We start from the raw sequence: 14,645 nt of genomic DNA, 5'->3' as shown, positions 1-14,645 counted from the left end.
TCCGCCCCCGGTAACCTAGACGACCGCGCCGCAGCCCCACCCACTTCCTGGTCTCGGCCACGCCCCCTGAGGCTGCCACGCGTCCTGGCTCTTTGGGGGCCGTCGCTTGCTTAAAAAGCGAACGCTGGGGCGGGGCGGTGGTCGAGTTTCCGAACGCGGACGATGGAGGGCTCGCTGGCCGTGCCTCGCCTGCCCCCGCACGACCCGGGGACGCCGGCGCTGTCGGTGGTGGACATGCACACGGGCGGCGAGCCCCTGCGCATCGTGCTGGCCGGCTGTCCGGAGGTGGTCGGCCCCACGCTGCTGGCCAAGCGGCGCTACTTGCGCCAGCACCTTGACCACGTGCGGCGGCGGCTCGTGTGGGAGCCGCGGGGCCACCGGGACATGTATGGGGCCGTCCTGGTGCCGAGCGAGCTGCCCGACGCGCACCTGGGCGTCCTGTTCCTGCACAACGAGGGCTACAGCTCTATGTGCGGCCACGCCGTGCTGGCTCTGGGCCGCTTCGCGCTGGACTTCGGGCTGGTGCCAGCCCCGCCGCTCGGCGCCCGAGAGGCCCGCGTCAACATCCACTGCCCGTGTGGACTGGTGGCGGCCTTCGTGGCCTGCGAGGGCGGCCGCAGCCGCGGCCCTGTGCGCTTCCACAGCGTGCCGGCCTTCGTGCTGGCTGCAGGTAACGCGGCGCAAGCCGGGACGCAGGTGCCTGGGCTGCACCCCGCGCGGCGCCCTAACCCACCCAGCGTGCGCTTGCAGTTAATAAAAAGGCGCTTCGGAAACCGCACGCGTGTGACGGCGAACGGGGCGCGTGCCATTCTGCACATCCTCCCTCCCTCCGGGGCCCTGGGAAGGAAGGAATTTCTAGCTCGCTTGGCCCCGGGCTCCCTTCTGCGCCTCAGCAGCCCTGGCTCAGGCTTCACATTTGGGCAGAGCCCAGCAGGGTCTGGGAAGGGGCAGAGGACAGCGAGGGCACCAGGGGGCACCAGGGTCCCGGCTTGCCCCAGTGACACATTGTTACCACCCACAAGGCGCTGACACTGCCCCCTTTCCTCCTGGGTCGAAGTGCCGCCAGCAGCCGCTTGGAGAACCCTGCGCCCCGCAGTTTAGAAGATGGGGCTCTATCCGCACGGGCCATTGCCTGAGCTCAAATCCTGCTACCCCTGAAAGCTGTGCAACCGTACATCGATGATTTAGCCTCTCTGTGCCCATGTTGCTTCGCTTAGCTCACGGGGGTTGGGGTTCGGTTGAGAGATATGAGATAGTTATGATTTTTATGTGAGATATATAACCGGCATGGAAACACTGTGGGATGCTAGATGACTGGAGTTCTGTAGGCGCGTGGCGCCATGAGAAGACTGTGCGGTTCCCTGGTACAGATGCCCGTGTATCATGGAAACCTTGTGTAGGATCGGGAATCCGTACAAAGGGGCGATCCCTCACCGGGCTGGCCTCTGGTCTGGGTGTCTGAGACTCCCTGTACTGTCCCCAGGAAGGCTGCGCCCGAGAGCGTGCTGGGAGCTGACTGAGCAGGGCAGGCGCAGGGTTATCCCTTTTTCCCCTTAAAGTCTTCAGGCCCTGAACGTCATTCTGCGGAAAAGTTTGATCCTGAATCTCCGAGGACTTGGATTCCAGCATAGCTTTGTGTTGAAGGTCGCCCAGGCAGTTTTCAGCCTTAGAGCGAGGACAAGCAGCTGCAGGCAGCCTCTGGGCACGCTGATGCCGCGTCCCCCTTTAGGGAAGCCTGGTGACACGTCCACGGAGGGAGCAGGATTTATGCGTAGGACTGGATCTGAAACAGCTTGAACAGGTCAGAGAGCAGGGCTGCCTGAGTCCACCCCCTTCCCTCCCCACCCCCTCTTCTCTCCCCGGGCTTCCCCACAGCGGGTTATCAGCACTCTGGAGTTTGTGGGAAATGAGAGCTGGCAACAGGCTCACCAGCTACTGAGCCGGCCCCTGCAGCACAGCGGCCCCAAGACCTTCACTGTGTGACAGCACGAGTGGTCACTTGGAGTTAACTAACAGCATGCGCTCCCACCTCTCTACTTTGGAAAATGCATGGAAGGCAGAGTGATGGTGTCAAAGTCCCTGCTCTGCCCCTCCCCACGTGGATGACCTGGTGCAGGAAAGTCCACAGGCCAGAGTCACAGTTTGTAAAGAGAAGAGGACAACGGGACCCCCACCCCCCCCCCCCCCCCCGAGGGCTGCTGAGCTCATTTCCACCCCAGCAGGCTGAAAGGCAAACTCCTTTGTTTTGCTCCCTGTCCTCCCAGTGCCTACAACAGTGTGGGTGGTTAATGAGGATTTGTTGAATGAATAACTAAATGGAATTTGGAGAATATGTTGATTGGGAAATGTAGGTATGTAGTCCTCTTGAGAACCCTATTCCTATTGGAAATTAAGCATTTATTAACATTTATTGTGTCCCTTTTTTTTTGTGCCAGGTACTCCACACACATCATCACATGAATTTCTCAAAACGACCTAGGTACAGAAAATAGCAATTCCATTTCACACATGAGGACACCAAAGCCACACTAAGTGGCAGAAACAGGATCTGAACCTACGCCCATGAGTGAGCCTCACTCATCCTTGAATTTTTGTGGTTTAAAGAGATAGGTTTCAATTTTCTGGAAAACTCCACGCCATTCACTCTTATAGCGTCTTTTAAAATGTGTCTTCCTTGTGCACTTTGTTTTACCTCTGAAGGGGCAAAGCCTGTGTGTTATTCCTCCTGTACCTTTTACATCTTCCCGAGTAATTGGCACATGGGAGGTGCTTGCTAAAACCCAAATCAAATTAAACTCCCAGTGATAAGCTTGTGTAGAAGAAATGAAAACCCTGAGATTCGGGATTGAGTTCTGCAGAGAGGTTGCATGTTTCAGTGAAAAGAGTTTGGGTTTTGGAGTCACCCGGTTATGAGGTTGACTCCCAGCTCTGCCACTTACTCTGTGAGTGACTCTCCAGTACTTGAGGTGGTGCAAAATACAGTGCCCCCTCGCAAGGCTGTGGTCTTAAGGAGCTAATGCCGTGAGTAAAGGGGCCAGTGCATGTGACATACCTGGCACACAGGATGTGCTCGTGTGAAGCAAATATTTTAGAATATCTCTCCAATGTTAGTCATTTTAGTGGAAAAAAATAAAAAAGTTCGTGGGGCTGGCATTCTGGAACAGTGAGCTGAGCTGCTGTTTGTAGCACCAGCATCTCTTACTGAGGCGCTGGTTCTAGTCCCCTGTGCTCTGCTTTCTATACGTCTCCCTGCTAATGGCCTGGGAAGGTAGCGTGCTTGGGCCCCTGCAACCCACGTGGGAGACCCAGATAGAGTTCCTGGCTCCTGGCTTTGGCCTGGCCCAGCCTTAATGTCTGTGGCCATTTTGGGGAGTGAATCAGTGGATGGAAGATCTCTCTCTCTTATCACTCTGCCTTTCAAATAAAGAAATACATCTTTTAAAAATGAGGGGGAAAGAAAGTCATAGAACATAAATGGATGGAAGTAACTTTAAAAGACATATGGTTCATTTTAAAAAAGAGGAAGCAAATTTAGTGAGGTGTGGTATTCTACCCAATTGCCCATCCCAAGTAAGCCAGGCCCAGGGTTCCAGAAATGGTGAACCAGGGGAGCACTTGGAGGCTCAGCGACCACTTCTGCTGAGTCAGCTTCCCCACTGGATCCCAGATGTTTTCTTTTCATAACTTAATTTCTAGAGTTGAGCACCCACTTTGTCCTGTTGGTGGAATTAGCCACTTCTCTCCGCGCGCTGTCCCCTTCCTATATACAAGGGTGCTGCAAAAAGTTTGTGGAAAATTGAATCAAATGATGAGTTTATTTTGGAAAAAGTTTTGAAATCCACGCATAGTTCTATCATGATAGGCACCCTCCATACACTTGATGCAGACCACGCATATGTGTGAGCAAAGGTTTGTTAGCAGTGCAGGGCCTTGGGAGGAGGGTCCTTGGGTCCCCACTGCGCAGCTCACTGGCGGAGCAGAGCGTCGTCCGCCCGCCCCTCCTGGCTTGCTGCCTCTTCCTGTGCTGCACTGTCAGCACTGTCCCCTCTGCACTCTGCCCCTGCAGCCTCCCCTTCCCAGTCCGGAAGAATTCCTCCTGTCTCTAGGAGAAATATTTCTCCCTAAGGACACCCCTTTGCTGACACAGGTCTTCCCCCTGAGAGCACAGGTTTCTGTGAAACACAAACAGGAGGCCCTGCTTTCTCTCCTAGGCTATGCCCTTCATCCCGGGCACAGTCACCAAGCTAACTTGAACAGGAAGAGGGGTACAGAAGAAAATTCGAGAAGGGCTAGAGACAATTTTACTGCCCCCAAATATCACCCAGCCCCACTCTTTGGAAGTTCAATTTTGAGATTTCAGATAACTGACCTTAAGGGAAGCTTTGGGTATGCTGGGGTCTTAAAATGCTTAAGCAAGGACCCTGATGCAAAGCGATACCTCAGAGGGGAGTGATTTCCCCTGGCTTTGTTCAGTCGGCCTGCGGGATACCATCATGCGACGGAGAAGTTTGTGTTTATAGTTTATATAGCCAAGTTTCTCTTTTTAAAATACTTCTTTTGCCACTACAGCTAAGAAAAGTAGCTTGTGAATAGGCTGCCAAATCCTCACTGTTTCCAACCCTTCCAGTAGCGCAATGGGGACCTATGTTTCCTTCTTACTGCTCAAGGAGTGATGTCTCGGGTGTGCCCTCTCTAGGCCGCTAGGATATTTCCTAGAAAAAAGCCTTCAGGTAGTTAACAAGTGTGGACAGGTTCAGAACAAATGGAATCAAAGGTAAGTTTTTTGGTGTAAAAAAATTTTCAAAATCCATGCATGCAAGCAATCTTCAAAAATTTAGTGGAAAATGTGTATTATGAAAAAACTACATATTTTGCAATATATACATGTATTGTAGGGACAAATAATACATTTGGAGGTTTTATAACTTATGCAAACATCAAATTAAAATACAAAGATGCTCCTGGCTATTATTATTTTTAAGGTTTATTTATTTATTTGAAAGTCAGAGTTACACAGAGAGAGAAAGAAAGGCTGAGAGAGAGAGAGAGGCCTTTCATCTGCTGGTTCACTCCTCAATTGGCCACAATGGCCAGAGCTGCGCCGATCTGTAGCCAGGAGCCAGGAGCTTCTTCTGGGTCTCCCATGCGGATGCAGGGGCCCAAGGACTTGGGCCCTCTTTTACTGCTTTCCCAGGCCACAGCAGAGAGCTGGGTTGGAAGTAGAGCAGCTGGGACTTGAACCTGTACCCATATAGGATGCCGGCACTGCAGGTGCTGGGTTTACCTGCTATGCCACAGCGCCGCCCCCCTTAGCTATTATTTACCTGATGCTTACTCATTTTGAAAATGCATGTCTGCTTCCTTTTTAGTATAGGAAAAGCCCTCCCCACCCAATCCCTACTTCTGTGGATTAAACATATTGAACACGCTATGAATTTTGTTGCTAAAATATTAAAACCAAACTCATTTCCAAATACATCTTTTTTAGATCTCATGGTGGACGTTCCTGGACATGGAAAGGTGGTGGTGGATATCGCGTATGGTGGTGCATTTTATGCGTTGGTCAGTGCTGAAAAGTTAGGACTTGACGTGTGTTCTGCAAAGACAAGGGTGCTTGTGGACGCAGCAAGTGCAGTGACCCAAGCAGTGAAAGCTCAGGTCAGTACAGTGGCTGCCTTCATTATAAATGCTTTCCTCTGTGGCGTGAAGACATAAAGGCTATCCTGTCTATAAAGAAAGGCAAATATGTCTGTCACTCAGTAGTAGTATTAAGAATAGGGTACTGGCAGGTTGAGCCCTGCCTGAGGTGCCGACATCCCATGAGAGTGCTGGCTCGAGTCCCAGGTGCTCCACTTCTGATCCAGCTCCCTGCTAGAGCACCTGGGAAAGCAGTGGATGATGGCCGAATGCGTGGGTCCCTGTGCCCACGTGAGCAACCTGGAAGATGCTCTTGGCTCCTGGCTTCAGCCTGGCTCAGCCCTGACCATTGTGGCCATTTGGGGAGTGAACCAGTGGATGGAAGATCTCTCTCCCTCTCTCTTTCTCCTCCTCTCTTCAACTCTGCCTTTCAAATAAATAAATAAATAAATCTTAACCAAAAACAACTGAAGCTTTGAGTAAGACTACCTGTGAGTTCTACCTTGGCCAAACCTCCTTCATGTGTCTGTCTACCTATAAAATGGAAATTATGTAAATTACTAAGTGTCTGCTTTGTGGGTTTGGGTTGTGGTAAGAATAAAATAAGCCAATACATGTAAAGGGGCTTAGAGTATTATCTGGCCCATAATAAATGTTTAATAAGGGCATTAATAAATGACAGCTCTTATTAACTTTAATAGTACTTGTATAATAATATAGTTTATGGTTACTTAAACATATAGTAAATGTACCAGGGTACTTCAGAATGTGGAAAAATGGAATTAAAAGTTAAGTTTATTTTAGTGCAAAAAAAGGTAAAATCATATGTATGTGGGGTCTTCAAATGCATATTATGAGAAAACTACATATGGATTTAAAATGAACTTATCTTTTAAGTCCATTTTCCCATGAAGTTTTTAAAGTACCCTCATATTGTAAAGTATCCCACTAATTCGAAGTGGTTGTGCTTTCCTATGTGTGGTCATTCTCTCTGAAAACTTGAAAATAATGAATTTAGATATAGGTTACAAAATAAGAGTTCTTTAATCCGATAAGACTCTTATTTCACAGAGAACATTAATTCCTAATTCTTGAATGTTTTCTGTATTGCTAAGAAGCTATTCAAATAATTAGGTTTAGCTTGGAAAAGCTGATTTTTCCAAGTTTGTAATGAATGATAATATCAGTTTATAATAAATGGATCTAGAATATTCTTTCATTTCTGGCACAGTCTGCATATGACCTTGGAATTGGGACCTATAAAGAAAACACATACAGTATTTGAGTATCTTGGATATTAGTACTAAAAATAACATGAAAACTAGTATCTAACAATTATGGTACTGTGCTAATTACTGCACTAATAATTATTATGGGCCCATTTAACATTTTTGAGGGTTTAATCTAGCACAATTTATAACATAAATAGCAAAATTAAAATATATAGTAGTATTACTTTTCTAAATCATGCTTTTCCTGGGAGTGTCAGAAGAAATATGCGGAAGTATTTTATCATAGTATCTTCCAAATACACATCAGTTCTGCTCAAGGGGACAGCCAATAATTTAACCATTTGGCACAAAATAATTTCACTTGCTTTTTGGTGCAATCCAGAGAAAAGTCATAGTTTCTTTAATTAAAAGAGCACTTTTTTTTAAAGAGATTTTAATTTATTTGACAGGTAGAGTTACAGACAGTGAGAGAGAGAGAGACAGAGAGAAAGATCTCCCTTCTGTTGGTTCACTCCCCAGATGGCTGCAACGGCCAGAACTGTGCCGATCCGAAGCCAGGAGCCAGGAGCCTCCTCCAGCTCTCCCATGGGGGTGCAGGGGCCCAGGCACCTGGGCCATCCTCCACTGCCTTCCCAGGCCACAGCAGAGAGCTGGACTGGAAGAGGAGCAACCGGGACTAGAACCGGCGCCCATATGGGATGCCGGTGCTGCAGGTGGAAGATTAACCTAGTGTGCCATGGCGCCAGTCCCAAAAGAGCACTTTTGAGACAGTGGAACCACTTAGCCGATTGCAGGTGCAGACTGCTGCTGCTTTCTTGTAAACTTCGGGCTTACGGCCTCTCACCGACCTGTCTCCTCCATCGCTGGTAATACCTTCAGCTCTGGCCACTCCCACCTGATTCTCCACGTTCTCCCCTTCATGCTCCTCAGGATAGAGTACAGTGGCCTCCGCTCCGCAGCCTGTGGCCTGGGCATCAGGGCCAGTGCTCCTAAGAGCGTGTGTTTTGGAGATGTGTATAAAATAGCACGGTTCCTTAGTAAAGCCTGTGAGTAGGATGGCTCCGTGGAGGGGCTCAAAGCATCTGAGTCAAAGTATTGGTTTGGGATTGGGCACTGGGCCTAGCGGTTAAGATGCCAATTAAGATCCCTGCACCCCGTATCAGAGCGCCGAGGTTCGTACCCTGACTCCACCTGCTAATGCAGACCCTATGAAGCAGCAAGTGATGGCTCAAGTCACTGGTCCCGCCACACACAGGAGACCTGGATTAAGCTCCCGGCTCCTGGGTCCATCCCCCTCCTAGCCACTGCAGCAGGCATTTAGGGGGGTGAGCTCTCCCTTTCTCCCTGTCTCTCAATTTAAAAGAATCAGTTTCATGTGTGGCTGATAGTTTCTTTTTACTGTTTTCAGTTTAAAATTCACCACCCTGACAGTGAGGACCTTGCCTTCCTGTATGGAACTATATTAACAGATGGAAAAGATGCTTACACCGAGGACCCAACCACCAACCTCTGTGTGTTTGCAGATGAACAGGTACTAAAACTGTGATTTTAGGCACGAGAGGTAAGTCACGGGGTCCTGGAACGTGCTTGTTTCCTCTGGCACAGGTTGACAGGAGCCCTACTGGCTCGGGAGTGACAGCCCGGATTGCTCTGCAGTATCATAAAGGACTTCTGGGACTGAACCAAACCAGAGCCTTCAAAAGCAGTGCGACCGGCTCCGTGTTCACAGGGAGTGCCGTGCGGGTGAGTGACACCTTCAGTTCTGGGTTGCAGATGTGCTACTTAGGAGGCTGAATGGGCTGAGCTGCCTGCTGGGTTAAGTTTTCTCTCTCAGCTCTCAGAGGAGAATTTTAAAAGAGGCTCATAAAAAGTTCTGTTCAACTAGGACGCTGGTTCTCAAAGTGTGCTCTGTGGATCCCATGGGGGTCACCAAAGTCATTTCTATACACCCCCAAGGTCAAAACTATGTTCATAAGAAAACTAAGACATTGGGCCGGTGTTGTGGCATAGCAGGTAAAGGCGCACTTGCAACACTGGCATCCCATATGGGTGCCGGTTTGAGTCCTGGTTGCTCCATTTCTGATCCAGCTCCTTGCTAATGTGCCTGGGAAAGCAGTGGAAGATGGTCCAAGTCCTTGGGCCCCTGCCACTCATGTGGGAGATCCAAATGAAGCTCCTGGCTTCGGCCTGGCCCAGCCCCAGCCATTGTGGCCATTTGGGAAGTGAACCAGCAGGTAGAAGATCTCGATATCTCTGTCTGTCTCTCTCTCTTTCTCTACCTATGCCTTTTAAATAAATAATTTTTTTAAAAAAAGAAGTAAAACAATGCCACTTTTTAAATTGTTTTTGCTTGTTTTGACAAATACAAGGGGTTTTCAAACAGTTCATGGAAAATGCATGTTGTGGGGAAAAAAGCTATCCAAAGATTCTAGAAAAAACTTGCATCAAAATAAGCTTATATGAGTCTCTTGGACTGACACTGTATTGACCTACATTATGTTGCTGTTAGCCAAAGCAGAGGTTCCACGAGGCTTTATGTTACAGCAGCTTTGTAATAAGGCTTTCCTAAAAATGTCAGATTTGACATTAGAAAATCAGACACACTGCAGTTGAGACTTGCGGTTATTTATTTTACAGTTATTAATCATGCTTACCAGAATATGAAGGACTAAAGAAGGTTTATGGAAAATGGAATTAAAATGTTTATTTTGGTATACAGATTTTTGAAGTCCATGCATAACTTTTCCGTAATATACTCTTCCCACGGACTCTTTGAAGACCCCTTGAGTTCTCTCTTGCACCTTCCTGCCTCTGTCTGGCTCTGCCAGCCTGTCTGAAGGTAACGTCTCAGTCTCCATCCCAGCCCAGCCGTCTTTCCCGTCCTTGTATCTCGTTACCTCCAACATTTCGTCCTCAGCTTCCTTCTCATCTGCAGTGCACGCCTTCGGGAGCAGTTTCTTCCACTTCTTAGACTTCCAATTCTCAACCCTCTGCTGCTGCCGACCCAGATTTTCACCTCCAGCCCCTTCTCTCCCCCAATCTACCACTCATTCCTAGCTGTTCACCTTACTCATCTCAATGACTGTCCCAGAAGTGTCTCAAACTCAACTCGCTAAAAGTTCTGCCTTCCTAAAATGTCCTTCGTCCACCTCTCTCATTCCTTAGCTTGGGTAATGGCATCAGTTAGAGTAACTTGCACACTAGAAATCTACAGTCACGTAACTCACTGCCATACCTTATTGCTCATGCATGGCAGGCAACAGTCTTTCAATTCTCCCTCCAAAGTAGCTGTTATCGGCTAGCTTTCTTGAGAATTTTAATATTAATTTTGAGGGTCCTTGCTGTCTATTCAGATAAGAATTCTGAATATCAGCTCAAATTAAACAGGCGACGTGGTAAGGTTTTAACATTGATTTAGAGAGAGAAATACACAGGAAAGTGAAGGCTTTATAAGGGAGAAGGAGCTTAGACGTTTACCAGGCTTTTCCAGGGTGTAGACCGGTGGCTGCCAGGTAGAGAGAGCATGTGGGCAGGAGAGCGCATGGGCCACACAGGCAAGCAGGCATCAGGGATGGCCCAGAGGCCAGAGTGAACAAGAGAGAGGCTCCAGGCCTTTTAGTCACTTCCAAAGGGGAGTGGTCAGTAGTCTGATGGGCAGGTGGGCATACAGGTGAGGTCATGAAAGGGGCAGGGCGGAGGCGTGGTCTTCCAGCTCATGAGTCTAATCCCTCTGACCTTTCTGCCTGCCTATATCAGTATGCTCTCCTTCTGTGTCTTCACTGACAACTACCCCAGTGACTGCCTTCGCCTGAGGAATTAAGGTGACTCTAACAGGTTTCTGGGCTCCTGGGCTTGTCTCCAGTCTGCCCCACTTTACAGCAAAGCCTACCCAAAGCATGAGTCTGACCAGGTCCCTCTCCTTCCAACCTTCATTGCCCATAGGATTAACTCCTGGGTTTTCTTTAGCATGCTGGAAATCGAAGGTACAACTTTAAAAGCAGACACATATGAATGCAGTATTTTGATAACAGACTCCTTTCATCCCCCCCCCCCCCCCCAGGAAGCCACGTGTGGAGACTTCAAAGCCGTTATAGTGGAAGTATCCGGACAAGCCCACTACACGGGGACTGCAAGCCTTATAATAGAAGAAGATGACCCACTGAGGGATGGCTTTCTTCTCAAGTGACTTCTTCCATGACACTTCAGGGCTTTCTTTTAAAAGTAATTGTTGTAGCATGTTCTCTAAATTACAACGATTCTTCAAGAGGTTTGTGGAAAATGGAATTAAAATACAAGTTCTGAAATCCAGCATGAGGGGTCTTCAAAAAGTTCACAAAAATACATATTGTGAAAAAGCTATGCCTTGTTTTGAAAATTTTTGTATCAAATAAACGTCTTTTTTCCATTTCCCACAAACTTATTAAAGAACCCTTATATGTGAAACCAATGTCCAAATGATATACCTGTTAATTTCCATTCTTTCTAAAATAGTACACCTTGCCTAAATATGGTCATTATCTTCCTGTTTGCAAACATATAGCAGCATAAACATTGCTTATATCTAGCATACAAAATGCCAACAATTCAGAATACTTTCCTAATTAATATATCAGATAAAGCCTGTTACTTTTAAAATATTACTCTGTGGTAAATACTGTAATATCTCATCTTAGAGGCTCTTTGAAATTGTAGCCCTCCCAACATTGAACATTTTTTTTTCTTGAAAGAGTTACACACAGAGAGAAGGAGAGGCAGAAAGAGAGAGAGAGGTCTTCCATCTACTGGTTCAGTCCCTAATTGGCCGCAGTGGCTGGAGCTGCACCCATCCGAAGCCAGGAGCCAGGTCTCCCACGTGGGTGCAGGGACCCAAGGACTTGGGCCATCTTCTACTGCTTTCCCAGGCCATAGCAGAGAGCTAGATTGGAAGTGGAGCACCCAGGCCTCGAACTGGTGCCCATATGGGATGCTGGCACTGCAGGTGGCGGCCTAACCCGCTACACCACAGTGCAAGCTGGGAGGGGCAGTCTTAACAGAGCCTTTTCCAATTTGTTTTTGTCAAAACCTAAATCCCGTCAGTTTGCAAATATTTGTTGGAATGGGCTTCCGTCCTGTTTTGTTGAGTGCTGAGTGTGGGATGCGCGTTAGGCTAGCCTGCTTCTAGTGCCAGGCTCCTCAGTAAGTTCTGGCCATGCAAAAAAAGCTGAACAGTGGGAGACTGGTAATACTTAGATAACCACAAAACACAGGCAGTGGTTATATGCTACTAGTGGAAAAACCGGTGAACGTGATCCAGTGTGTGTATTGTGGGGCTGGGGGCAGGGGGTCAGCCATGGAAGATTCCCCCCGAGGGACCAATCTTCATGGGGATCTAGGAGGGGGACAGGGGGTCAGCCATGGACGACTGTCCCGAGGGACCAACCTTCACGGGGATCTAGGAGGGGGACAGGGGGTCAGCCATAGACGACTGCCCCCTGAGGGACCAACTTTCATGGGGAGCTGAGGTGGGGGGGGGGCAGGGGCAGGCCACAGAGCTCTCTAAGTGCTGATGCCCTAAGGTGAGACGTTTAAAGAACTCCAAAAGGCCAGTGTGACTACAGGGGACTGAAGAAGAAGCCAAGTGGTCCCAGATGCGGCTAGAGTGGCCACCGCCTGAAACCTGAGCCACAACTTCACTGGACGGTGACGCCTTCTTTTCCTGTCCCGGGGTCTCCGCTCCTGGTGTCTGGGGCTGCGCCGCGGTGACTGCCTGGCACGCTGCACCTTAGTCTCAAAACCTGCCCCATTCCAGAGCGCAGATGCAGGACGCCCTCAGGGCACGAGACCAGTCCCCGGCCCAGGCCCCTCACCTGCTCCTAGCAGCCTGCCGCCCGGGGCCCTTGGAAAGCAGGTGACTCCCACCTCCGAATTCCACAGCGGGGCTCCTCAGAGCAGATGCAGGGGACGCAGGAGCCCATTCGCAATAATTCGGGGCGAGGGGCGGGGGTCACTCCTCCCAGAGTCCTCACCAGGACTTCCGCCCCGGCGCTGGCCCCGCTGCTCATCTTCCTGGGCAGCAGCGCCGTGTGTGGGGGGTGATCCTGAAGCACCCGCAGCTCCGCGCCTTCCTCCTGTCGCTGTGCCCGCCCGCCGTCTTTCTGGACCCTCTCACGCCGCCCCCGGGGGCCAGTGGCGCAGCTTCAGCGTGGTGGCCCCACGTTCAGTGTGGCGCTCATTTTGCTAGACCGCTGCTGCCCCATTGTGCGGCCGCCGCGGGACCAGATCGGCCTTAGCTTCGCGCTGCGGCTGCAAGCCGGTGGGAGCTGAGCCCTGCATCCTGCGGCGGCGGTGGCCCAGGGCTTCCGCAGCTGCCTCTACCGCACCTCCGCGGACCGCAGCGCAGCCTCGAGCGGCCTACAGCCTGGGGCGGTGACCACCTATGCGCGCTTGCTGCCCTTCTTCAGCAGGTGCGCAGGGCCACCACCATGCTCATCATGTCTTTGTCATCTGCTGCTGGGGACCCTGGTGCTGCTGGCCACAACCTGCCAGGCCCAGACCGTGCAGGTGCCCTCGGCTGACCTGGGCCAACGTGGTGGCTGTCTGGCTGACTTGGGCCAACAGGGCCAGCAACACTGTCATCTGTGCCATCTGCAACCCCGACATTTCCATGCTGCTGGTGTGGGAAAGCTTAGATAACTTAAATTCATGAGCTGGAAGCCGCACCTCCCTCAGTGTTGCCATGTCCCTGTCAATCAACTGAACCCTCCCCGAAAGTACTTCCTTTCACCCCGGACGTGGGGGTGGTGCCATGTAAACACTTTCAGTTTTTTTTTTAGATCATCAAAAGCCAGGTAGAAGGGAAACTCACTCTCTCCCTCATGCACTCAGGAAGAGCAGAGCAGGCTTCAGAAATTCCGCGTTCCCTTCCCTGGCCCCCTCTCCCTAAGCCCTTGTGTCTTTCTTACTTTGTAAATAAAACTTACCCTACTGCACGTCCTATTTGTGCGTGTACTTTGAAGCAAAAGATGACAAGTCTGGAAAATTAATTCAGTCTCAACCCGTCCCCTAACCCCCAGGTGCAGCCGCAAGGAAGGCTACTGGACTAGGAATGTGGACGCTCTCCTGCCCAGTCAGGGCCTCAATCCACTGGCTGGGAGCCGCCAGCACCTTCCACACCACTGTGGTAAGCGGCTGGCCACTTGCAGTAGAATGGCCTTTTCCAACCCGGCCATCGGCCATCGGGGCTGGAGAGGATGTGGCCATGTGGGCTTGGAAAAACCCAGTTGTGCTTTTCTGCCATGAGGGGCCCCCAGAGCCTGTCACAACGCTGGCCAAACCCATAAGCTGAAAGCCAGGGATACCAGGAAGGCCTGGGATGGGAGCGTGTGAACACAGATTTCCACCTGTTTCATTGAATGATATAGGACTCCGGGGAGAATCGTGGGATTCCATAAAGCCGAACATTTTATTTTTTAAATTATTTTTAAATGATTCTAAGTATTTTATTAGTTTATGATGTATCTGAATTTTGGATGGCTGACCTCCATTTCTCAGTCTTTCTATAGTTTCTTTTTTTTTAAAGGTTTTTATTTAATGAATACAAATTTCATATGTACAGCTTTTAGGAATATAGTGGTTCTTCCCCCCCATTCCCTCCCTCCCACCCCCACTTCCATCCCACCTCCTACTCTCTCTCCCATCCCATTCTTCATTAAGATTCATTTAGTATAGACCAACTCTATACTAAATAAATATTTCAACAGTTTGCACCCACCCACCCACCCACACAAAGTATAAAGT

General features: G+C 49.6%; 1 protein-coding gene across 2 annotated transcripts; it reads left to right on the top strand.

The window, feature by feature from the left end:
• The first annotated feature begins 32 nt into the window (after nucleotides 1-32).
• On the top strand, nucleotides 33-11,509 carry L3HYPDH (trans-L-3-hydroxyproline dehydratase). 2 transcript variants are annotated; one of them, XM_051838732.2, is made up of 6 exons: nucleotides 691-1,801; nucleotides 2,436-2,566; nucleotides 5,489-5,658; nucleotides 8,278-8,400; nucleotides 8,475-8,612; nucleotides 10,930-11,509. In XM_051838732.2, exons 2-6 carry the CDS (start codon nucleotides 2,563-2,565, stop codon nucleotides 11,053-11,055), a joined length of 561 nt encoding a protein of 186 aa, XP_051694692.1. In that variant the 5' UTR covers nucleotides 691-1,801; nucleotides 2,436-2,562; the 3' UTR covers nucleotides 11,056-11,509. The 2 variants fall into 2 exon arrangements, with proteins under 2 accessions (XP_002723072.1, XP_051694692.1); XM_002723026.5 differs by lacking the exons at nucleotides 691-1,801; nucleotides 2,436-2,566 and adding an exon at nucleotides 33-670.
• The last annotated feature ends 3,136 nt before the right edge of the window (nucleotides 11,510-14,645 follow it).

The sequence above is a fragment of the Oryctolagus cuniculus genome, chromosome 20, assembly GCF_964237555.1.
Source record: "Oryctolagus cuniculus chromosome 20, mOryCun1.1, whole genome shotgun sequence".
NCBI lineage: Eukaryota > Metazoa > Chordata > Mammalia > Lagomorpha > Leporidae > Oryctolagus > Oryctolagus cuniculus.
This window is presented reverse-complemented; position numbering and strand designations above follow the sequence as displayed.

Excerpts from the sequence above, each read along its gene's own strand:
- L3HYPDH (XM_002723026.5), top strand. The coding sequence starts at position 163 with ATGGAGGGCTCGCTGGCCGTGCCTCGCCTGCCCCCGCACGACCCGGGG. Across the intron at positions 5,659-8,277 it reads CCCAAGCAGTGAAAGCTCAG|TTTAAAATTCACCACCCTGA; the intron begins GTCAGTACAGTG and ends TACTGTTTTCAG. Across the intron at positions 8,613-10,929 it reads TCACAGGGAGTGCCGTGCGG|GAAGCCACGTGTGGAGACTT; the intron begins GTGAGTGACACC and ends CCCCCCCCCCAG.